Below are 25,705 nucleotides of genomic sequence, written 5' to 3'. Positions count from 1 at the left end.
ACTGTTGATGACTGATATAGGTCTATAGGCTGTAACATTACTGTTGATGATTGATATAGGTCTATAGGCTGTAACATGACTGTTGATGATTGATATAGGTCTATAGGCTGTAACATTACTGTTGATGATTGATATAGGTCTCTAGGCTGGAACATGACTGTTGATGATTGATATAGGTCTATAGGCTGTAACATGACTGTTGATGACTGATATAGGTCTATAGGCTGGAACATGACTGTTGATGATTGATATAGGTCTATAGGCTGGAACATGACTGTTGATGATTGATATAGGTCTATAGGCTGGAACATGACTGTTGATGACTGATATAGGTCTCTAGGCTGTAACATGACTGTTGATGATTGATATAGGTCTATAGGCTGTAACATTACTGTTGATGATTGATATAGGTCTATAGGCTGTAACATGACTGTTGATGATTGATATAGGTCTCTAGGCTGGAACATGACTGTTGATGATTGATATAGGTCTATAGGCTGTAACATTACTGTTGATATAGGTCTATAGGCTGGAACATGACTGTTGATGATTGATATAGGTCTATAGACTGGAACATGACTGTTGATGATTGATATAGATCTATAGGCTGTAACATGACTGTTGATGATTGATATAGGTCTATAGACTGGAACATGACTGTTGATGATTGATATAGATCTATAGGCTGTAACATGACTGTTGATGATTGATATAGGTCTATAGGCTGTAACATGACTGTTGATGATTGATATAGATTTATAGGCTGTAACATGACTGTTGATGATTGATATAGGTCTATAGGCTGTAACATGACTGTTGATGATTGATATAGGTCTCAAGGCTGGAACATGACTGTTGATGATTGATATAGGTCTATAGGCTGTAACATTACTGTTGATATAGGTCTATAGGCTGTAACATGACTGTTGATGATTGATATAGGTCTATAGGCTGTAACATGACTGTTGATGATTGATATAGGTCTATAGGCTGTAACATGACTGTTCATGATTGATATAGGTCTATAGACTGGAACATGACTGTTGATGATTGATATAGATCTATAGGCTGTAACATGACTGTTGATGATTGATATAGGTCTATAGGCTGTAACATGACTGTTGATGATTGATATAGATCTATAGGCTGTAACATTACTGTTGATGATTGATATAGGTCTATAGGCTGTAACATGACTGTTGATGATTGATATAGGTCTCTAGGCTGGAACATGACTGTTGATGATTGATATAGGTCTATAGGCTGTAACATTACTGTTGATATAGGTCTATAGGCTGGAACATGACTGTTGATGATTGATATAGGTCTATAGGCTGTAACATGACTGTTGATGATTGATATAGATCTATAGGCTGTAACATGACTGTTGATGATTGATATAGGTCTATAGGCTGTAACATGACTGTTGATGATTGATATAGATCTATAGGCTGTAACATTACTGTTGATGATTGATATAGATCTATAGGCTGTAACATGACTGTTGATGATTGATATAGGTCTATAGGCTGTAACATGACTGTTGATGATTGATATAGATCTATAGGCTGTAACATGACTGTTGATGATTGATATAGGTCTATAGGCTGTAACATGACTGTTGATGATTGATATAGGTCTCTAGGCTGGAACATGACTGTTGATGATTGATATAGGTCTATAGGCTGTAACATTACTGTTGATATAGGTCTATAGGCTGGAACATGACTGTTGATGATTGATATAGGTCTATAGGCTGTAACATGACTGTTGATGATTGATATAGGTCTATAGACTGGAACATGACTGTTGATGATTGATATAGATCTATAGGCTGTAACATGACTGTTGATGATTGATATAGGTCTATAGGCTGTAACATGACTGTTGATGATTGATATAGATTTATAGGCTGTAACATGACTGTTGATGATTGATATAGATTTATAGGCTGTAACATGACTGTTGATGATTGATATAGGTCTATAGGCTGTAACATGACTGTTGATGATTGATATAGGTCTCAAGGCTGGAACATGACTGTTGATGATTGATATAGGTCTATAGGCTGTAACATTACTGTTGATATAGGTCTATAGGCTGTAACATGACTGTTGATGATTGATATAGGTCTATAGGCTGTAACATGACTGTTGATGATTGATATAGGTCTATAGGCTGTAACATGACTGTTGATGATTGATATAGGTCTCTAGGCTGGAACATGACTGTTGATGATTGATATAGGTCTATAGGCTGTAACATTACTGTTGATATAGGTCTATAGGCTGGAACATGACTGTTGATGATTGATATAGGTCTATAGACTGTAACATGACTGTTGATGATTGATATAGGTCTATAGGCTGTAACATGACTGTTGATGATTGATATAGATCTATAGGCTGTAACATTACTGTTGATGATTGATATAGGTCTATAGGCTGTAACATGACTGTTGATGATTGATATAGGTCTATAGGCTGTAACATTACTGTTGATGATTGATATAGGTCTATAGGCTGTAACATGACTGTTGATGATTGATATAGGTCTATCGGCTGTAACATTACTGTTGATGATTGATATAGGTCTCTAGGCTGTAACATTACTGTTGATGATTGATATAGGTCTCTAGGCTGTAACATTACTGTTGATGATTGATATAGGTCTATAGGCTGTAACATGACTGTTGATGATTGATATAGGTCTATAGGCTGTAACATGACTGTTGATGATTGATATAGGTCTATAAGCTGTAACATGACTGTTGATGATTGATATAGGTCTATAGGCTGTAACATGACTGTTGATGATTGATATAGGTCTATAAGCTGTAACATGACTGTTGATGATTGATATAGGTCTATAGGCTGGAACATGACTTGATGATTGATATAGGTCTATAGGCTGTAACATGACTGTTGATGACTGATATAGGTCTATAGGCTGTAACATTACTGTTGATGACTGATATAGGTCTATAGGCTGTAACATTACTGTTGATGATTGATATAGGTCTATAGGCTGTAACATGACTGTTGATGATTGATATAGGTCTATAGGCTGTAACATTACTGTTGATGATTGATATAGGTCTCTAGGCTGGAACATGACTGTTGATGATTGATATAGGTCTATAGGCTGTAACATGACTGTTGATGACTGATATAGGTCTATAGGCTGGAACATTACTGTTGATGATTGATATAGGTCTATAGGCTGGAACATGACTGTTGATGATTGATATAGGTCTATAGGCTGGAACATGACTGTTGATGACTGATATAGGTCTATAGGCTGTAACATGACTGTTGATGATTGATATAGGTCTATAGGCTGTAACATTACTGTTGATGATTGATATAGGTCTATAGGCTGTAACATGACTGTTGATGATTGATATAGGTCTCTAGGCTGGAACATGACTGTTGATGATTGATATAGGTCTATAGGCTGTAACATTACTGTTGATATAGGTCTATAGGCTGGAACATGACTGTTGATGATTGATATAGGTCTATAGACTGGAACATGACTGTTGATGATTGATATAGATCTATAGGCTGTAACATGACTGTTGATGATTGATATAGGTCTATAGACTGGAACATGACTGTTGATGATTGATATAGATCTATAGGCTGTAACATGACTGTTGATGATTGATATAGGTCTATAGGCTGTAACATGACTGTTGATGATTGATATAGATTTATAGGCTGTAACATGACTGTTGATGATTGATATAGGTCTATAGGCTGTAACATGACTGTTGATGATTGATATAGGTCTCAAGGCTGGAACATGACTGTTGATGATTGATATAGGTCTATAGGCTGTAACATTACTGTTGATATAGGTCTATAGGCTGTAACATGACTGTTGATGATTGATATAGGTCTATAGGCTGTAACATGACTGTTGATGATTGATATAGGTCTATAGGCTGTAACATGACTGTTGATGATTGATATAGGTCTATAGACTGGAACATGACTGTTGATGATTGATATAGATCTATAGGCTGTAACATGACTGTTGATGATTGATATAGGTCTATAGGCTGTAACATGACTGTTGATGATTGATATAGGTCTATAGGCTGGAACATGACTGTTGATGATTGATATAGGTCTATAGGCTGTAACATGACTGTTGATGATTGATATAGGTCTATAGGCTGTAACATGACTGTTGATGATTGATATAGGTCTATAGGCTGTAACATGACTGTTGATGATTGATATAGGTCTATAGACTGGAACATGACTGTTGATGATTGATATAGGTCTATAGGCTGTAACATGACTGTTGATGATTGATATAGGTCTATAGACTGGAACATGACTGTTGATGATTGATATAGATCTATAGGCTGTAACATGACTGTTGATGATTGATATAGGTCTATAGGCTGTAACATGACTGTTGATGATTGATATAGATCTATAGGCTGTAACATTACTGTTGATGATTGATATAGGTCTATAGGCTGTAACATGACTGTTGATGATTGATATAGGTCTATAGGCTGTAACATTACTGTTGATGATTGATATAGGTCTATAGGCTGTAACATGACTGTTGATGATTGATATAGGTCTATCGGCTGTAACATTACTGTTGATGATTGATATAGGTCTCTAGGCTGTAACATTACTGTTGATGATTGATATAGGTCTCTAGGCTGTAACATTACTGTTGATGATTGATATAGGTCTATAGGCTGTAACATGACTGTTGATGATTGATATAGGTCTATAGGCTGTAACATGACTGTTGATGATTGATATAGGTCTATAAGCTGTAACATGACTGTTGATGATTGATATAGGTCTATAGGCTGTAACATGACTGTTGATGATTGATATAGGTCTATAGGCTGTAACATGACTGTTGATGATTGATATAGGTCTATAAGCTGTAACATGACTGTTGATGATTGATATAGGTCTATAGGCTGGAACATGACTTGATGATTGATATAGGTCTATAGGCTGTAACATGACTGTTGATGACTGATATAGGTCTATAGGCTGTAACATTACTGTTGATGACTGATATAGGTCTATAGGCTGTAACATTACTGTTGATGATTGATATAGGTCTATAGGCTGTAACATGACTGTTGATGATTGATATAGGTCTATAGGCTGTAACATGACCGTTGATGATTGATATAGGTCTATAGGCTGTAACATTACTGTTGATGATTGATATAGGTCTATAGGCTGGAACATGACTGTTGATGATTGATATAGGTCTATAGGCTGTAACATGACTGTTGATGATTGATATAGGTCTATAGGCTGTAACATTACTGTTGATGACTGTTATAGGTCTATAGGCTGTAACATTACTGTTGATGATTGATATAGGTCTATAGGCTGTAACATGACTGTTGATGATTGATATAGGTCTATAGGCTGTAACATGACTGTTGATGATTGATATAGGTCTCTAGGCTGGAACATGACTGTTGATGATTGATATAGGTCTATAGGCTGTAACATGACTGTTGATGATTGATATAGGTCTATAGGCTGGAACATGACTGTTGATGATTGATATAGGTCTATAGGCTGTAACATGACTGTTGATGATTGATATAGGTCTATAGGCTGTAACATGACCGTTGATGATTGATATAGGTCTATAGGCTGTAACATTACTGTTGATGATTGATATAGGTCTATAAGGCTGGAACATGACTGTTGATGATTGATATAGGTCTATAGGCTGTAACATGACTGTTGATGATTGATATAGGTCTATAGGCTGTAACATGACTGTTGATGATTGATATAGGTCTATAGGCTGTAACATGACTGTTGATGATTGATATAGGTCTATAGGCTGTAACATTACTGTTGATGACTGATATAGGTCTATAGGCTGTAACATTACTGTTGATGACTGATATAGGTCTATAGGCTGTAACATGACTGTTGATGATTGATATAGGTCTCTAGGCTGTAACATTACTGTTGATGATGGATATAGGTCTATAGGCTGTAACATGACTGTTGATGATTGATATAGGTCTATAGGCTGGAACATTACTGTTGATAATAGATCTAAAATCAATAATGTAGTCTGGTCCCAAATGGCTCCCTATTCTCTATGGTATGCAGTGCACTACTTTAGACCAGGGCTCTGGTTAAGGTGCACTATGTAGGGAATAGGGTGCCATTTTGAACGCAGACATAGAAGCAGTCAAGTGGATACGTGATAGTTATTTACCTCCAGGAAGCTGTCTCGGCAGCACTTGAAGTCACTCCTCTTCATGATGGACTCTGCCGTCAGGACCAACTCATTCTTACTAAGGGCTGGCTGCTCTGAACACGTATGGACAGACTGGGGGATGGAAGCATGGAGGATAGAGGGAAGGATGGAGGAGGGATAGAGGGATGGAGAGGAGGGATAGAGGGATGGAGAGGAGGGATAGAGGGACGGAGTGATAGAGGGATGGAGAGGAGGGATAGAGGGATGGAGAGGAGGGATAGAGGGACGGAGTGATAGAGGGAAGGATGGAGGAGGGATAGAGGGATGGAGAGGAGGGATAGAGGGACGGAGTGATAGAGGGATGGAGAGAGGAGGGATGGAGAGGAGGGATAGAGGGACGGAGTGATAGAGAGATGAGGGATAGAGGATTGGAGGGAGGAGGGATAGAGGGATGGAGAGGAGGGATAGAGGGACGGAGTGATAGAGGATTGGAGGGAGGAGGGATAGAGGGATGGAGAGGAGGGATAGAGGGAGAGGGATGGAGGGAGGATAGAGGGATAGAGGGAGAGGGATGGAGGGAGGATAGAGGGATGAGGGATGGAGAGGAGGGATAGAGGGATGGAGAGGAGGGATAGAGATGGAGGGAAGAGGAGTGATGGAGGGATAGAGGGATGAGGGATAGAGGGAGGAGGGATAGAGGGATGGAGAGGAGGGATAGAGATGGAGGGAAGAGGAGTGATGGAGGGATAGAGGGATGAGAGGAGGGATAGAGGGAGGAGGGATAGAGGGATAGAGATGGAGGGAAGAGGAGTGATGGAGGGATAGAGGGAGGAGGGATAGAGGGATGGAGTGATGTGGAGTGATGGAGGGATAGAGGGATGAGGGATAGAGGGATGAGGGATAGAGGGAGGAGGAGTGATGGAGGGATAGAGGGAGGAGGGATAGAGATGGAGGGAAGAGGAGTGATGGAGGGATAGAGGGATGAGGGAAGAGGAGTGATGGAGGGATAGAGGGAGGAGTGCAGATGTGTTATTAGTCACTGTGGGTGGGTGAACAAACAGCTGACCTGCATCATCAACACATACATAGAGATGACAACATGCACGCTGGGTAAAACCTCATTTCACCGTATGCACATTCTGAAGTCTGGCACTTTGAAATGTAGGCTTGTTTATGTTATTGTTGCCAGACTGACGACAGGTGAGGATAATGGGTGTGGGAGTGTGAGCGTCTGCGTGTGTCTCTGTGTGTGCGTGTCTCTCTCTCTGTATCTGTGTGTATGTCTCTGTGTGTGTGTCTCTGTGTGTCTGTGTGTGTGTGTGTGTGTGTGTGTGTGAGATTAAGTCTTGTCGCACACGTGTGTGTGACTCACCCGGATGTTGTCCAGAACTCTGTTGAACTCCAGCGGTTCATCTTTCCCCTCCATGGCGGCCGGGTCCAGGCCGTCCCCCCCATAGACGAACTGGATGATGTCACCCGTGGAGCTCCGTACCGTCAGATCATACTGGGAACACAGGTCCTCCAACGACTTCACCAGACGCCTCTGTTGACACACAACACATCCACCACAGAAGAACAGATCAGAGGATGAATCAACAACAGATAGGCCTATTTAATCCTGCTTGTTGTGTAACCGTGTGTGTGTGTGTGTGTGTGTGTGTGTGTGTGTGTGTGTGTGTGTGACCACTCAACACCCTTCCTCTGCTATGTGTCATCAGTCAGATGGTGAGCTGTTCTGATCTGACCACATCAACAACACACCCCTAGGACCCTCAACTCTGGACCACCAAGCCAGTGCCACTGCATGTTTCCATTGTTCCCCTCTAGCCAGGGCCTGATTTAGACCTGGGATATCAGGTGGGTGATATTAATGACCAGGGCCTGATTTAGACCTGGGACACCAGGTGGGTGATATTAATGACCAGGGCCTGATTTAGACCTGGGACACCAGGTGGGTTATATTAATGACCAGGGCCTGATTTAGACCAGGGACACCAGGTGGGTTATATTAATGATCAGGGCCTGATTTAGACCCGGAACACCAGGTGGGTGATATTAATGACCAGGGCCTGATTTAGACCTGGGACACCAGGTGGGTGATATTAATGATCAGGGCCTGATTTAGACCTGGGACACCAGGTGGGTGATATTAATGATCAGGGCCGGATTTAGACCTGGGACACCAGGTGGGTGATATTAATGACCAGGGCCTGATTTAGACCTGGGACACCAGGTGGGTTATATTAATGACCAGGGCCTGATTTAGACCAGGGACACCAGGTGGGTTATATTAATGATCAGGGCCTGATTTAGACCCGGAACACCAGGTGGGTGATATTAATGACCAGGGCCTGATTTAGACCTGGGACACCAGGTGGGTGATATTAATGATCAGGGCCTGATTTAGACCTGGGACACCAGGTGGGTGATATTAATGATCAGGGCCTGATTTAAACCTGGGACACCAGGTGGGTGATATTAATGATCAGGGCCTGATTTAGACCTGGGACACCAGGTGGGTGATATTAATGACCAGGGCCTGATTTAGACCTGGGACACCAGGTGGGTGATATTAATGATCAGGGCCTGATTTAGACCTGGGACACCAGGTGGGTGATATTAATGATCAGGGCCTGATTTAAACCTGGGACACCAGGTGGGTGATATTAATGATCAGGGACTGATTTCGACCTGGGACACCAGGTGGGTGATATTAATGATCAGGGCCTGATTTAAACCTGGGACACCAGGTGGGTGATATTAATGATCAGGGCCTGATTTAAACCTGGGACACCAGGTGGGTGATAATAATGATCAGGGCCTGATTTAGACCTGGGACACCAGGTGGGGTGATATTAATGACCAGGTAGAACAGAAAAGCAGCAGACTCCGGACCTCATAGGGTCAGAGTTGAATAGCCCTGCTCTAGGAGATAACCCTGATCGCTACAGAAAAGCAGCAGGCTACAGACCTCATAGGGTCAGAGTTGAATAGCCCTGCTCTAGGAGATAACCCTGATCGCTACAGAAAAGCAGCAGGCTACAGACCTCATAGGGTCAGAGTTGAATAGCCCTGCTCTAGGAGATAACCCTGATCGCTACAGAAAAGCAGCAGGCTACAGACCTCATAGGGTCAGAGTTGAATAGCCCTGCTCTAGGAGATAACCCTGATCGCTACAGAAAAGCAGCAGGCTACAGACCTCATAGGGTCAGAGTTGAATAGCCCTGCTCTAGGAGATAACCCTGATCGCTACAGAAAAGCAGCAGGCTACAGACCTCATAGGGTCAGAGTTGAATAGCCCTGCTCTAGGAGATAACCCTGATCGCTACAGAAAAGCAGCAGGCTACAGACCTCATAGGGTCAGAGTTGAATAGCCCTGCTCTAGGAGATAACCCTGATCGCTACAGAAAAGCAGCAGGCTACAGACCTCATAGGGTCAGAGTTGAATAGCCCTGCTCTAGGAGATAACCCTGATCGCTACAGAAAAGCAGCAGGCTACAGACCTCATAGGGTCAGAGTTGAATAGCCCTGCTCTAGGAGATAACCCTGATCGCTACAGAAAAGCAGCAGGCTACAGACCTCATAGGGTCAGAGTTGATTAGCCCTGCTCTAGGAGATAACCCTGATCGCTACAGAAAAGCAGCAGGCTACAGACCTCATAGGGTCAGAGTTGAATAGCCCTGCTCTAGGAGATAACCCTGATCGCTACAGAAAAGCAGCAGGCTACAGACCTCATAGGGTCAGAGTTGAATAGCCCTGCTCTAGGAGATAACCCTGATCGCTACTCAAGAGGGAGCCTGATAAGATTTACATTTGTAGGAAGCACACGTTGTCCCTCTTTTCATGAATACAAGCAGAGAGCAGAGGGTGTTGGGTACGGTGCAGCAGGCAGCAGCCCAGCAGTGTGTGTTTGTGTTACCTGCATGTATCCGGTCTCTGCTGTTTTAACGGCGGTGTCCACCAAGCCCTCTCGACCAGCCATAGTGTGGAAAAAGAACTCCGTGGGCGTCAGGCCTGAATAAAAGCTGTCAGCCACAAAGCCTTTAGCCGCAGGAAGCTGTGACAGGACACACAGAGAGATAGAGAGAGAGGTGTTACATCATTATAAAAGGGCCTGGGCGAGTCCCAAATGGCACCCTATTCACTATACTGTAGAGTGCACTACTTCTGACCAGGGCCCCACAGAGCCTTGGTCAGATGTAGTGCACTAAGTAGGGAAAAGGGTTGTCATTTTGGGATTCATCCCCTGTTAGAGCAAAACAAATGAAAACAGGGCTCTGACTGAGCCAGCTGGAGATGTTGTTTACTGCTGGGAAGGAGAAACATCTACGAACGTTTGAACGTTTTTCAACCCTTTAGCCTACAATTTCTGCAAGGTTGGCGGAAATCTAATTGACATAAATCCCCATCAAAATCCGTCTGTTTAAGCTAGAGATTGTTAACGCATCAGGCTGTGTGTGTCTCAATCCACCGCATCCTGACTAGTCTCCCAGTCCCTGCCGTTGAATAATATCCCCTCAGCATGTTGCTGCCCACCACCGTGCTTCACCGTAGGGATGGTGCCAGGTTTCCTCCAGATGTGACGCTTGGCATTCAGACCAAAGAGTTCAACCTTGGGGTTCATCAGACCAGAGAATCTTGTTTCTCATTGTCTGAGTCCTTCAGGTGCCTTTTGGCAAACTTCAAAGGGGCTGTCGTGTGCCTTTTACTGAGGAGTGGTTTCTGTCTGGCCACTCTGTCATAAAGGCCTGATTGGTGGAGTGCTGCAGAGATGGTTGTCCTTCTGGTAGGTTCTCTCATCTCTACAGAGGTACTCTGGCACTCTGTCAGAGTAACCATCAGGTTCTTGGTCACCTCCCTGACCAAGGCCCTTCTCCCCCGATTGCTCAGTTTGGCCGGGCGGACAGCTCTAGGAAGAGTCTTGGTAGTTCCAAACTTCTTCCATTTAAGAATGATGGAGGCCACTGTGTTGTTGAGGACCTTCAATACTGCAGACATTTTTTTGGTACCTTTCCCCAGATCTGTGCCTCGACACGATCCTGTCTCGGAGCTCTACGGACAATTCCTTCCACCTCATGGCTTGGTTTTCTCTCTGTCAACTGTGGTACCTTAGACAGGTGTGTGCATGTCCAATCAATTTAATTTACCACAAGTGTTTCTCCAATCAAGTTGTAGAAACATCTCTAGGATGATCAATGGAAACAGGATGCACCTGAGCTCAATTTCGAGTCTCATAGCAACGGGTCAGAATACTTATGTAAATAAGGTATTTCTGTTTATTTTGTATAAATTTGCAAACATTTCTAAAAACCTGTTTTCCCTTGGTCATTATGGAGTAGATTGATGAGGGGGGGGAAATTATTTCATACATTTTTAGAATAAGGCTGTAACGTAACAAAATGTAGAAAAAGGTCAAGGGGTCTGAATACTTTCAGAATGAACTGTATATGATATAGGCTACTGCACATTACACATGACAGAAACACATACAAGCCCGTAGATATTAGCTAGCTCTATGCTCTCTTGGGTAAATAAATGAAACTAGCTCCAGTAGGCTAATCTGAGTGTGAACGGTATTAATGTAGACTACTGTATTAATATGTACATCGTTCAAACCATGATAAAGCAAGGAGAGAACATGTGATTCTGGTGCTGCAAGTATAAGCTAGAGAATATTGAAATATAATAGGACCTATTTGTATAATTAGTAGGCTGACGCATATTTACCTTTCATGATATTTCCCCTAATTATTATTAGTCTACCTCCTCTTTTCCTCTCTAGTGCTGCTTCATTTCTTCCTCGCGTTCAACAGCTAAATGAAATACACGTTTATTTTCCCTTATCGTCATCATTCTAATGTCATCCTTGAATAATATAGGACTAGAATTAGATGCCGACGGGTTTTCACGAAGATTGAATGGTTATGGGTCTGAATTAATAACTGCTATAGTCTACCACCATCTGAATGGTTATGGGTCTGAATTAATAACTGCTATAGTCTACCACCATCTGAATGGTTATGGGTCTGAATTAATAACTGCTATAGTCTACCACCATCTGAATGGTTATGGGTCTGAATTAATAACTGCTATAGTCTACCACCATCTGAATGGTTATGGGTCTGAATTAATAACTGCTATAGTCTACCACCATCTGAATGGTTATGGGTCTGAATTAATAACTGCTATAGTCTACCACCATCTGAATGGTTATGGGTCTAACTGCTATAGTCTACCACCATCTGAATGGTTATGGGTCTGAATTAATAACTCCTATAGTCTACCACCATCTGAATGGGTCTGAATTAATAACTGTTATAGTCTACCACCATCTGAATGGTTATAGGTCTGAATTAATAACTGCTATAGTCTACCACCATCTGAATGGTTATGGGTCTAACTGCTATAGTCTACCACCATCTGAATGTTTATGGGTCTGAATATATAACTGCTATAGTCTACCACCATCTGAATGGGTCTGAATTAATAACTGCTATAGTCTACCACCATCTGAATGGTTACGGGTCTGAATTAATAACTGCTAGTCTACCACCATCTGAATGGTTATGGGTCTGAATTAATAACTGCTATAGTCTACCACCATCTGAATGGGTCTGAATTAATAACTGCTATAGTCTACCACCATCTGAATGGTTATGGGTCTGAATTAATAACTGCTAGTCTACCACCATCTGTATGGTTATGGGTCTGAATTAATAACTGCTATAGTCTACCACCATCTGAATGGGTCTGAATTAATAACTGCTATAGTCTACCACCATCTGAATGGTTATGGGTCTGAATTAATAACTGCTATATTCTACCACCATCTGAATGGTTATGGGTCTGAATTAATAACTACTATAGTCTACCACCATCTGAATGGGTCTGAATTAATAACTGCTATAGTCTACCACCATCTGAATGGGTCTGAATTAATAACTGCTATAGTCTACCACCATCTGAATGGTTATGGGTCTGAATTAATAACTGCTATAGTCTACCACCATCTGAATGGTTATGGGTCTGAATTAATAACTGCTATAGTCTACCACCATCTGAATGGGTCTGAATTAATAACTGCTATAGTCTACCACCATCTGAATGGTTATGGGTCTGAATTAATAACTGTTATAGCCTACCACCATCTGGATGGTTATGGGTCTGAATTAATAACTGTTATAGTCTACCGCGCATCGCACATTCGCTCTTCTTTCAAACTATCAGTTCTATTGGCTGCTGTATTTAACATTCAGCAAACAAGAGCTTACCTCTTCCAACAGTCTATTGGTATAAGAAATGCTAAAAAACAAAAAAGGTCATAGCAAGCTATTCTAGTCTATCTTTTCCTGCATGGGACTCCTAGGAGTGTTCCCCTCTAGTCAGGGCCTGATTTAGACCTGGGACTCCTAGGAGTGTTCCCCTCTAGTCAGGGCCTGATTTAGACCTGGGACTCCTAGGAGTGTTCCCCTCTAGTCAGGGCCTGATTTAGACCTGGGACTCCTAGGAGTGTTCCCCTCTAGTCAGGGCCTGATTTAGACCTGGGACTCCTAGGAGTGTTCCCCTCTAGTCAGGGCCTGATTTAGACCTGGGACTCCTAGGAGTGTTCCCCTCTAGTCAGGGCCTGATTTAGACCTGGGACTCCTAGGAGTGTTCCCCTCTAGTCAGGGCCTGATTTAGACCTGGGACTCCTAGGAGTGTTCCCCTCTAGTCAGGGCCTGATTTAGACCTGGGACTCCTAGGAGTGTTCCCCTCTAGTCAGGGCCTGATTTAGACCTGGGACTCCTAGGAGTGTTCCCCTCTAGTCAGGGCCTGATTTAGACCTGGGACTCCTAGGAGTGTTCCCCTCTAGTCAGGGCCTGATTTAGACCTGGGACTCCTAGGAGTGTTCCCCTCTAGTCAGGGCCTGATTTAGACCTGGGACTCCTAGGAGTGTTCCCCTCTAGTCAGGGCCTGATTTAGACCTGGGACTCCTAGGAGTGTTCCCCTCTAGTCAGGGCCTGATTTAGACCTGGGACTCCTAGGAGTGTTCCCCTCTAGTCAGGGCCTGATTTAGACCTGGGACTCCTAGGAGTGTTCCCCTCTAGTCAGGGCCTGATTTAGACCTGGGACTCCTAGGAGTGTTCCCCTCTAGTCAGGGCCTGATTTAGACCTGGGACTCCTAGGAGTGTTCCCCTCTAGTCAGGGCCTGATTTAGACCTGGGACTCCTAGGAGTGTTCCCCTCTAGTCAGGGCCTGATTTAGACCTGGGACTCCTAGGAGTGTTCCCCTCTAGTCAGGGCCTGATTTAGACCTGGGACTCCTAGGAGTGTTCCCCTCTAGTCAGGGCCTGATTTAGACCTGGGACTCCTAGGAGTGTTCCCCTCTAGTCAGGGCCTGATTTAGACCTGGGACTCCTAGGAGTGTTCCCCTCTAGTCAGGGCCTGATTTAGACCTGGGACTCCTAGGAGTGTTCCCCTCTAGTCAGGGCCTGATTTAGACCTGGGACTCCTAGGAGTGTTCCCCTCTAGTCAGGGCCTGATTTAGACCTGGGACTCCTAGGAGTGTTCCCCTCTAGTCAGGGCCTGATTTAGACCTGGGACTCCTAGGAGTGTTCCCCTCTAGTCAGGGCCTGATTTAGACCTGGGACTCCTAGGAGTGTTCCCCTCTAGTCAGGGCCTGATTTAGACCTGGGACTCCTAGGAGTGTTCCCCTCTAGTCAGGGCCTGATTTAGACCTGGGACTCCTAGGAGTGTTCCCCTCTAGTCAGGGCCTGATTTAGACCTGGGACTCCTAGGAGTGTTCCCCTCTAGTCAGGGCCTGATTTAGACCTGGGACTCCTAGGAGTGTTCCCCTCTAGTCAGGGCCTGATTTAGACCTGGGACTCCTAGGAGTGTTCCCCTCTAGTCAGGGCCTGATTTAGACCTGGGACTCCTAGGAGTGTTCCCCTCTAGTCAGGGCCTGATTTAGACCTGGGACTCCTAGGAGTGTTCCCCTCTAGTCAGGGCCTGATTTAGACCTGGGACTCCTAGGAGTGTTCCCCTCTAGTCAGGGCCTGATTTAGACCTGGGACTCCTAGGAGTGTTCCCCTCTAGTCAGGGCCTGATTTAGACCTGGGACTCCTAGGAGTGTTCCCCTCTAGTCAGGGCCTGATTTAGACCTGGGACTCCTAGGAGTGTTCCCCTCTAGTCAGGGCCTGATTTAGACCTGGGACTCCTAGGAGTGTTCCCCTCTAGTCAGGGCCTGATTTAGACCTGGGACACCTAGGAGTGTTCCCCTCTAGTCAGGGCCTGATTTAGACCTGGGACACCTAGGAGTGTTCCCCTCTAGTCAGGGCCTGATTTAGACCTGGGACACCAGGTGGGTGATATCAATGATCAGGGTCTGATTTAGACCTGGGACACCAGGTGGGTGATATTAATGATCAGGGTCTGATTTAGACCTGGGACACCAGGTGGGTGATGGACCCATCCATTTTTTACTTCTAGAAGTAAGGAGTGTTATTTAAGGAGACCAGCGGCCGACAGGTTCCTGCATATTGCACAAGACACCGAGGCTGTCAGTTAGAAGATTATTATAACCCATTAAATATAAGGCTAATCCTGCATTGAATTTATTACCTGAAAGAGGTAGGCTCAGACTTCTATAAAATGGGGCTATATATCAATCTAGAAGAGGATTATCTGTGTTGGATGCAATTTGAATGGACTTGATGGAGAGAGAGAGAGACTGAGAAAGCGCTCCACTGATGCAAAGCAACGATATGCCTGTGATAGGATGTTTTAAAACTGCTTTAAAACTGCTGTAAAACAACGATATGCCTGTGATAGGCTGCTTTAAAACTGCTTTAAACAACGATATGTCTGTGATAGGCTGCTTTAAAACTGAATTAAAACAACGATATGCCTGTGATAGGCTGTTTTAAAACATCTGCAGCTGCAATTAAAAAATATCTTTACAATAACAAAGAATAAGGTGATCCCCAAAAGCAGATGGAGATGTGTAAATCAGACTGTCTGTCCCCGCCCCGAGACGGGCCGCCTGTCCCCGCCCCGAGACGGGCCCACTGTCCCCGCCCCGAGACGGGCCGCCTGTCCCCGCCCCGAGACGGGCCCACTGTCCCCGCCCCGAGACGGGCCGCCTGTCCCCGCCCCGAGACGGGCCGCCTGTCCCCGCCCCGAGACGGGCCGCCTGTCCCCGCCCTGAGCGTTGATTCATCATGCAGAGGCCGTAGAGAAGCCAGATTTAGACATGGCATGTAATTAAGCAGTTCCATTTCATGCTGTTCATATCAATAATTTATTATAATTTACCGGTTTCTCGCAGTTATTTATCCCCCCAAAAATGTAGAGGTTTTGGGCGGTAAATCCCAGTAAATCTTTGTAACGGGGTTCCTGCCATTAAACCCTAATGCTGACTGCAGGAATGTCCACCAGAGCTGTTGCCAGAGAAATGTAATGTTAATTTCTCTACCTTAAGCCGCCTCCAACGTCATTTTAGAGAATTTGGCAGTACTTCCACCCGGGCACACAATTGCATACCACGTGTAACCACGCCAGCCGAGGATCTCCACACCTGGTTTCGTCACCTACGGGATCGTCGGAGACCAGGCACCTAGACAACTGATGAAACTGTGGGTTTGCACAACCGAAAAATGTCTGCACAAACGGTCAGAAACCGTCTCAGGAAAGCTCATCTGCGTGCTCCTCTTCCTCACCAGGGTCTTGACCTGACTGCAGTTGACTGCATCATAAATCGACTTCAAATGCTCACATCGACGGCCACTGGCACGCTGGAGAAGCGTGCTCGTCACGGATTAATCCCGGTTTCAACTGTCCTGGGCAGATGGCAGACGAGCGTGTACGGCGTTGTGTGGGCGAGCGGTTTGCTGATGTCAACGTCGTGAACAGAGTGCCCCCACGGTGGTGATGGGGTTATGCAAATTGCTTTTAATCGATGGCAATTTGAATGCACAGAGATATCGTGACGAGATCCTGAGGTCCATTGTCGTGCCATTGATCCACCACCATCTCCTCATGTTTCAGCATGATAAAGCACAGCCTCATGTTGCAAGGATCTGGTCACAATTCCTGGAAGCTGAAAATGTGCCAGTTCTTCAGAACCCCATCAGTGCCCTGGTCAAAAGGAGTGCACTATGAAATAGGGTGTCATTTGGGAGATAGCCCACCCTAATATCTTCATGTTATGAATGAATGAAACCATGCCCTGAGACTTTGGACAGATCTAACGGTGATTTCAGCTGGTTAACAAAGGCCTTAAGAGGTTCTTACAGAATCTTACTTTCGAGTGTTTCTCAAAGTGTGGCAGCGAGCGGTTCTCGAAGCCGTCGGGCACTCGAGAGCCGCTTATAGCCTGCTGGCCCACACAGGCAATCATCTGGGAGATGTTGATGAAGGATCCTAGGAGGGGAAAGAGAAAGGGATGAATAAATAACACCATTAGCATTACTGAATCATCACCTTAAACAAACAAAGGAAATCCTAAGCTTTCTACCATATACAGGTAAGTAAGCAGCCAGAACGGCTCATAGGAGTAGAATCTCCTGTTTCTGTAGCGTGATGTACCAGTACACCCCCTGGACAGGACACTAGTCTATCTCCTCAGTACACCCCCTGGACAGGACACTAGTCTATCTCCTCAGTACACCCCCTGGACAGGACACTAGTCTATCTCCTCAGTACACCCCCTGGACAAGACACTAGTCCATCTCCTCAGTACACCCCCTGGACAGGGCACTAGTCTATCTCCTCAGTCCACCCCCTGGACAGGGCACTAGTCTATCTCGTCAGTACACCCCCTGGACAGGACACTAGTCTATCTCCTCAGTACACCCCCTGGACAGGACACTAGTCTATCTCGTCAGTACACCCCCTGGACAGGACACTAGTCTATCTCCTCAGTACACCCCCTGGACAGGACACTAGTCTATCTCCTCAGTACACCCCCTGGACAAGACACTAGTCCATCTCCTCAGTACACCCCCTGGACAGGACACTAGTCTATCTCCCCAGTACACCCCCTGGACAGGACACTAGTCCATCTCTTCAGTACACCCCCTGGACAGGACACAGGTCTATCTCCCCAGTACACCCCCTGGACAGGACACTAGTCCATCTCTTCAGTACACCCCCTGGACAGGACACAGGTCTATCTCCTCAGTACACCCCCTGGACAGGACACTAGTCTATCTCCTCAGTACACCCCCTGGACAGGACACTAGTCCATCTCGTCAGTATACCCCCTGGACAGGACACTAGTCCATCTCCTCAGTACACCCCCTGGACAGGACACTGGTCTATCTCCTCAGTACACCCCCTGGACAGGACACTAGTCTATCTCCTCAGTACACCCCCTGGACAGGACACTAGTCCATCTCCTCAGTACACCCCCTGGACAGGACACTAGTATATCTCCTCAGTACACCCCCTGGACAGGACACTAGTCTACCACAGGGCCCCAATCTATTTCCTTAATGCAGAGGGACAAGCAGAGATGCACCAGGTCCCATTTTTCATTGGTATGACTCGGCCGGGAATCACACTCTCAATCACAACACCACTGAGTTGGACCATGTACAAGTACTGCCCATAATCAATTAATACATGAGAAATGTAGCAGGGAGAAGAGACATAATGATGGAGAGATGTTGATGAGAGTCTACAGCAGGGAGAAGAGACATAATGATGGAGAGATGTTGATGATGAGAGTCTACAGCAGGGAGAAGAGACATAATGATGAAGAGATGATGAGAGTCTACAGCAGGGAGAAGAGACATAATGATGGAGAGATGTTGATGAGAGTCTACAGCAGGGAGAAGAGACATAATGATGGAGAGATGTTGATGAGTCTACAGCAGGGAGAAGAGACATAATGATGGAGAGATGATGATGAGAGTCTACAGCAGGGAGAAGAGACATGATGGAGATGTTGATGAAAGAGTCTAGAGCAAGGAGAAGAGACATAATGATGGAGAGATGTTGATGAGTCTACAGCAGGGAGAAGAGACATAATGATGGAGAGATGTTGAGAGTCTACAGCAGGGAGAAGAGACATGATGATGGAGAGATGTTGATGAGTCTACAGCAGGGAGAAGAGACATAATGATGGAGAGATGTTGATGAGAGTCTACAGCAGGGAGAAGAGACATGATGGAGAGATGTTGATGAGAGTCTAGAGCAGGGAGAAGAGACATAATGATGGAGAGATGTTGATGAGAGTTTACAGCAGGGAGAAGAGACATGATGATGGAGAGATGATGATGAGAGTCTAGAGCAGGGAGAAGAGACATAATGATGGAGAGATGTTGATGAGAGTCTACAGCAGGGAGAAGAGACATAATGATGGAGAGATGTTGATGAGAGTCTACAGCAGGGAGAAGAGACATGATGATGGAGAGATGATGATGAGAGTCTACAGCAGGGAGAAGAGACATAATGATGGAGAGATGTTGATGAGAGTCTACAGCAGGGAGAAGAGACATAATGATGGAGAGATGTTGATGAGAGTCTACAGCAGGGAGAAGAGACATGATGATGGAGAGATGTTGATGAGAGTCTACAGCAGGGAGAAGAGACATAATGATGGAGAGATGTTGATGAGAGTCTACAGCAGGGAGAAGAGACATGATGATGGAGAGATGATGATGAGAGTCTACAGCAGGGAGAAGAGACATAATGATGGAGAGATGATGATGAGAGTCTACAGCAGGGAGAAGAGACATAATGATGGAGAGATGATGATGAGAGTCTACAGCAGGGAGAAGAGACATAATGATGGAGAGATGTTGATGATGAGAGTCTACAGCAGGGAGAAGAGACATAATGATGGAGAGATGTTGATGAGTCTACAGCAGGGAGAAGAGACATAATGATGGAGAGATGATGAGAGTCTACAGCAGGGAGAAGAGACATAATGATGGAGAGATGTTGATGAGAGTCTAGAGCAGGGAGAAGAGACATAATGATGGAGAGATGTTGATGAGAGTCTACAGCAGGGAGAAGAGACATGATGATGGAGAGATGATGAGAGTCTACAGCAGGGAGAAGAGACATAATGATGAAGAGATGTTGATGAGTCTACAGCAGGGAGAAGAGACATAATGATGGAGAGATGTTGATGAGAGTCTACAGCAGGGAGAAGAGACGTGATGGGAAAAGGATTTAAGGGCATTAGCATTACACCAACTTGTTTACCTTAAACCAGGGGGAGGGAGACTAGAACCAGGGGGAGGGAGACTAGAACCAGGGGGGGGAGACTAGAACCAGGGAGACTAGAACCAGGGGGAGGGAGACTAGAACCAGGGGGAGGGAGACTAGAACCAGGGGGAGGGAGACTAGAACCAGGGGGAGGGAGACTAGAACCAGGGGGAGGGAGACTAGAACCAGGGGGAGGGAGACTAGAACCAGGGAGACTAGAACCAGGGGGACTAGAACCAGGGGGACTAGAACCAGGGGGACTAGAACCAGGGAGACTAGAACCAGGGAGACTAGAACCAGGGAGACTAGAACCAGGGGGAGGGAGACTAGAACCAGGGGGAGGGAGACTAGAACCAGGGAGACTAGAACCAGGGAGACTAGAACCAGGGAGACTAGAACCAGGGGGAGGGAGACTAGAACCAGGGGGACTAGAACCAGGGAGACTAGAACCAGGGAGACTAGAACCAGGGAGACTAGAACCAGGGAGACTAGAACCAGGGAGACTAGAACCAGGGAGACTAGAACCAGGGAGACTAGAACCAGGGGGAGAGAGACTAGAACCAGGGGGAGAGAGACTAGAACCAGGGGGAGAGAGACTAGAACCAGGGGGAGGGAGACTAGAACCAGGGGGAGGGAGACTAGAACCAGGGGGAGGGAGACTAGAACCAGGGGGACTAGAACCAGGGGGACTAGAACCAGGGAGACTAGAACCAGGGAGACTAGAACCAGGGAGACTAGAACCAGGGAGACTAGAACCAGGGGGAGGGAGACTAGAACCAGGGGTGGGGAGACTAGAACCAGGGGGACTAGAACCAGGGGGACTAGAACCAGGGGGACTAGAACCAGGGAGACTAGAACCAGGGAGACTAGAACCAGGGAGACTAGAACCAGGGAGACTAGAACCAGGGAGACTAGAACCAGGGGGACTAGAACCAGGGGGAGGGAGACTCGAACCAGGGGGAGGGAGACTAGAACCAGGGGGAGGGAGACTAGAACCAGGGGGAGGGAGACTAGAACCAGGGGGAGGGAGACTAGAACCAGGGGGAGGGAGACTAGAACCAGGGGGAGGGAGACTAGAACCAGGGAGACTAGAACCAGGGAGACTAGAACCAGGGGGACTAGAACCAGGGAGACTAGAACCAGGGAGACTAGAACCAGGGAGACTAGAACCAGGGAGACTAGAACCAGGGAGACTAGAACCAGGGGGACTAGAACCAGGGGGAGGGAGACTCGAACCAGGGGGAGGGAGACTAGAACCAGGGGGAGGGAGACTAGAACCAGGGGGAGGGAGACTAGAACCAGGGGGAGGGAGACTAGAACCAGGGGGAGGGAGACTAGAACCAGGGGGAGGGAGACTAGAACCAGGGGGAGGGAGACTAGAACCAGGGGGAGGGAGACTAGAACCAGGGGGAGGGAGACTAGATTCAGCCCCGGGGGCTGATTTTTGGCGGAGTGAATGGTCGGGAGGGCCTGAACGTAACTATAATCATTTTGATCACTGCAAATTGACAACTAAGACCCAAAATAATGTCACACCTTGATCACTTCTCTTTTTTCTTTCTTCGTTGGAATACTTGAGAACAGATTTCCTAAATTAAACTCATTTTTTAGCTGAATTCCTGGTGATTTTACAGTCATTTTTTAGGAAAAGAAAGTTGCAGGCCGGTTTTGGCCCGCGGGCAGCCTGTCGCCGACCACAGCCTTAAACCCATGGGCTGGTTTCCCAGACACAGACTAAGCTTTTGAAATCTGTGGAGAATCTCCATTGAGCATAGTTTTTAGTCCTGTTCTATAAACTATACTGTACATCCTACCATAAACAGATAATGAAAGAGCCTAAAGCAGGGAGAAAATGAAATAAGGCAATTATAATGGCTATATTAGCATACAGGTCAGCTACAGGTCAGTACTAGCCCCTAATAATCCATAAAACAAACGTTAAAGTATAACCTAGCTGTTCCCATGACAACAGCGCTCTAACGGCCAATAAAATCCGAGCGAATCAGGAAGTCTTAGTTGAAGTGAATAAGAACCACTTAGTCCTTATTATTAGAAGTGTGTACAGGCAGAGCTCCTGACATGTGATTAGTGTATGTGTGTGTGACCGTGTGTGTGTGTGACCGTGTGTGTGTGGTAAAGGCAGCATTTAAACCTCCGCGGCTGGTTAGTTGACCTACCTTTGGAGCCACACAGAGCCATAATCAGAGGACTGTTGGTCTTGTCCAGTTCTCTGAGGCAGGCGCTGCCGGCATGGTCTCTGATAACAGATAGCTCCTTCAGGATGAGGGCCTGTTGAGAGACACATCATTATCACTCTAAACCACAGGTAATAGATACACCTCCATTACAAAAGAAAGTGCTATCTCTCCTCCTCACATCAGTCTGAAGCAGAGATGATGACCTACCTGCTTTCAAAAGGCCACCAGACTAAAGTAGCTGGTCTAGAAGGAGCACCAGACATCAACCAGACAATAGATACAGTAGCTGGTCTAGAAGGAGCACCAGACATCAGCCAGACAATAGATACAGTAGCTGGTCTAGACGGAGCACCAGACATCAGCCAGACAATAGATACAGTAGCTGGTCTAGAAGGAGCGCCAGACAATAGATACAGTAGCTGGTCTAGAAGGAGCGCCAGACAATAGATACAGTAGCTGGTCTAGAAGGAGCACCAGACAATAGATACAGTAGCTGGTCTAGAAGGAGCGCCAGACAATAGATACAGTAGCTGGTCTAGAAGGAGCGCCAGACAATAGATACAGTAGCTGGTCTAGAAGGAGCACCAGACAATAGATACAGTAGCTGGTCTAGAAGGAGCACCAGACAATAGATACAGTAGCTGGTCTAGAAGGAGCACCAGACAATAGATACAGTAGCTGGTCTAGAAGGAGCGCCAGACAATAGATACAGTAGCTGGTCTAGAAGGAGCACCAGACAATAGATACAGTAGCTGGTCTAGAAGGAGCACCAGACAATAGATACAGTAGCTGGTCTAGAAGGAGCACCAGACAATAGATACAGTAGCTGGTCTAGAAGGAGCAAAGCTCATGGTGGCTGTTTGATTTGGGGATACCAGAAATATCAGCTGGTTTAAGGGGGGGGGGGGGTGTTTGATTTGGGGATACCAGAAATATCAGCTGGTTTAAGGGGGGGGGGGGGGGGGGTGTTTGATTTGGGGATACCAGAAATATCAACTAGTTTAAGGGGGGGGGGGGGGTGTTTGATTTGGGGATACCAGAAATATCAGCTGGTGTAAGGGGGGTGTTTGATTTGGGGATACCAGAAATATCAGCTGGTTTAAGGGGGGGGGGGGGGGGGGGGGGTGTTTGATTTGGGGATACCAGAAATATCAGCTGGTTTAAGGGGGGGGTGTTTGATTTGGGGATACCAGAAATATCAGCTAGTTTAAGGGGGCTGTTTGATTTGGGGATACCAGAAATATCAGCTAGTTTAAGGGGGCTGTTTGATTTGGGGATACCAGAAATAACAGCTGGTTTAAGGGGGCTGTTTGATTTGGGGATACCAGAAATAACAGCTGGTTTAAGGGGCTGTTTGATTTGGGGATACCAGAAATATCAGCTAGTTTAAGGGGGCTGTTTGATTTGGGGATACCAGAAATAACAGCTGGTTTAAGGGGCTGTTTGATTTGGGGATACCAGAAATAACAGCTAGTTTAAGGGGGGGGGGGGGTGTTTGATTTGGGGATACCAGAAATAACAGCTAGTTTAAGGGGGGGGGGGGGGGGGGGGTTGATTTGGGGATACCAGAAATATCAGCTAGTTTAAGGGGGGTGTTTGATTTGGGGATACCAGAAATATCAGCTAGTTTAAGGGGGGTGTTTGATTTGGGGATACCAGAAATATCAGCTAGTTTAAGGGGGGTGGGGGATTGATTCAGTTTGGACCAAGCTTGAGGTAAAGACAGGCTTCAGGTGAAGGGAGACGTCATCATTGTGCTTAACTATATCCTTTTGCAAAAAACACCACTGAAAAGGCTCCAGTTGACTCCAGGAAATGTAAAAGGATACTAATCTGATTGGTTATCTTGTGTTTATAGTATCTCCACGGTCTCCTCAGCAGTGGATCCTGAATCCTGCCGCATCAAATTGAGAGAAGTGACTAAGCTAAGAGTTATCTAGTCTAGGGTGTACCTCCAGCGTCTCCTCAGCCGTGCAGCCTGGCTGTTGCTGCAGTTTGCCAGTCTTCAGGGCCTCGATGTACTCGTCACACTTGGCATAGCCTTCGTCCAGCAGGTTCTGTTTGGCCTTCAGCAGACCCTGGCCTGGGGTCACGTCACCAATACCGATGGAGAAACCCCGGTTGGCTGCAAGGTTTTATAACGGTCATGTTCAGTAGGGCACACTGTAGCCAAATGTTGGGCAACGGGAAAACTAAAGCGAGCAAACTAAAACAAGCATTGTAAAGTATGAGAACGCATTTAGTATTGAGCATGTTCAAAGCATTATCAGAAAGGGATGTAAACCTACAGTATATTACTATTATATAATTATATCACAGTACAGCATGTTCAAAGCATTATCCATAAAGGGATGTAAACCTACCGTATATTACCATTATATAGCATTAGCTCACAGTACAGCATGTTCAAAGCATTATCAGAAAGGGATGTAAACCTACAGTATATTACTATTATATAATTAGCTCACAGTACAGCATGTTCAAAGCATTATCAGAAAGGGATGTAAACCTACAGTATATTACTATTATATAATTATATCACAGTACAGCATGTTCAAAGCATTATCCATAAAGGGATGTAAACCTACCGTATATTACCATTATATAGCATTAGCTCACAGTACAGCATGTTCAAAGCATTATCAGAAAGGGATGTAAACCTACAGTATATTACTATTATATAATTAGCTCACAGTACAGCATGTTCAAAGCATTATCAGAAAGGGATGTAAACCTACAGTATATTACTATTATATAATTATATCACAGTACAGCATGTTCAAAGCATTATCCATAAAGGGATGTAAACCTACCGTATATTACCATTATATAGCATTAGCTCACAGTACAGCATGTTCAAAGCATTATCAGAAAGGGATGTAAACCTACAGTATATTACTATTATATAATTAGATCACAGTACATCATGTTCAAAGCATTATCCATAAAGGGATGTAAACCTACAGTATATTACTATTATATAATTAGATCACAGTACATCATGTTCAAAGCATTATCCATAAAGGGATGTAAACCTACAGTATATTACTATTATATAATTAGATCACAGTACAGCATCAGTGA

The 25,705-nt window shown here is 45.1% G+C and overlaps 1 protein-coding gene across 2 annotated transcripts in view; it reads right to left on the bottom strand.

Annotated features, from left to right (window-relative positions):
* Positions 1-6,204: 6,204 nt before the first annotated feature.
* The window catches only part of LOC139554891 (DNA-directed RNA polymerase III subunit RPC1-like), a 42,808-nt gene continuing 23,307 nt past the window's right edge, over positions 6,205-25,705 (bottom strand). Inside the window, exons 16-21 of one of the 2 annotated variants that reach the window (XM_071368136.1) lie at positions 24,574-24,746; positions 22,601-22,712; positions 17,509-17,627; positions 10,148-10,285; positions 7,601-7,771; positions 6,205-6,360 (exon numbers count right to left, since the gene is read on the bottom strand). In XM_071368136.1, the coding sequence (XP_071224237.1) occupies positions 6,220-6,360; positions 7,601-7,771; positions 10,148-10,285; positions 17,509-17,627; positions 22,601-22,712; positions 24,574-24,746 (854 nt within the window). In that variant the 3' untranslated portion in view covers positions 6,205-6,219. Of the gene's footprint in view, positions 6,361-7,600; positions 7,772-10,147; positions 10,286-17,498; positions 17,628-22,600; positions 22,713-24,573; positions 24,747-25,705 lie in introns of those variants that run through there. The other variant, XR_011670909.1, reaches the window with a different exon arrangement.

This window comes from Salvelinus alpinus, chromosome 26, assembly GCF_045679555.1.
Source record: "Salvelinus alpinus chromosome 26, SLU_Salpinus.1, whole genome shotgun sequence".
NCBI lineage: Eukaryota > Metazoa > Chordata > Actinopteri > Salmoniformes > Salmonidae > Salvelinus > Salvelinus alpinus.
The sequence above is the reverse complement of the archived record's forward strand: the minus strand, read 5'-3'. Positions and strand labels throughout refer to the sequence as shown.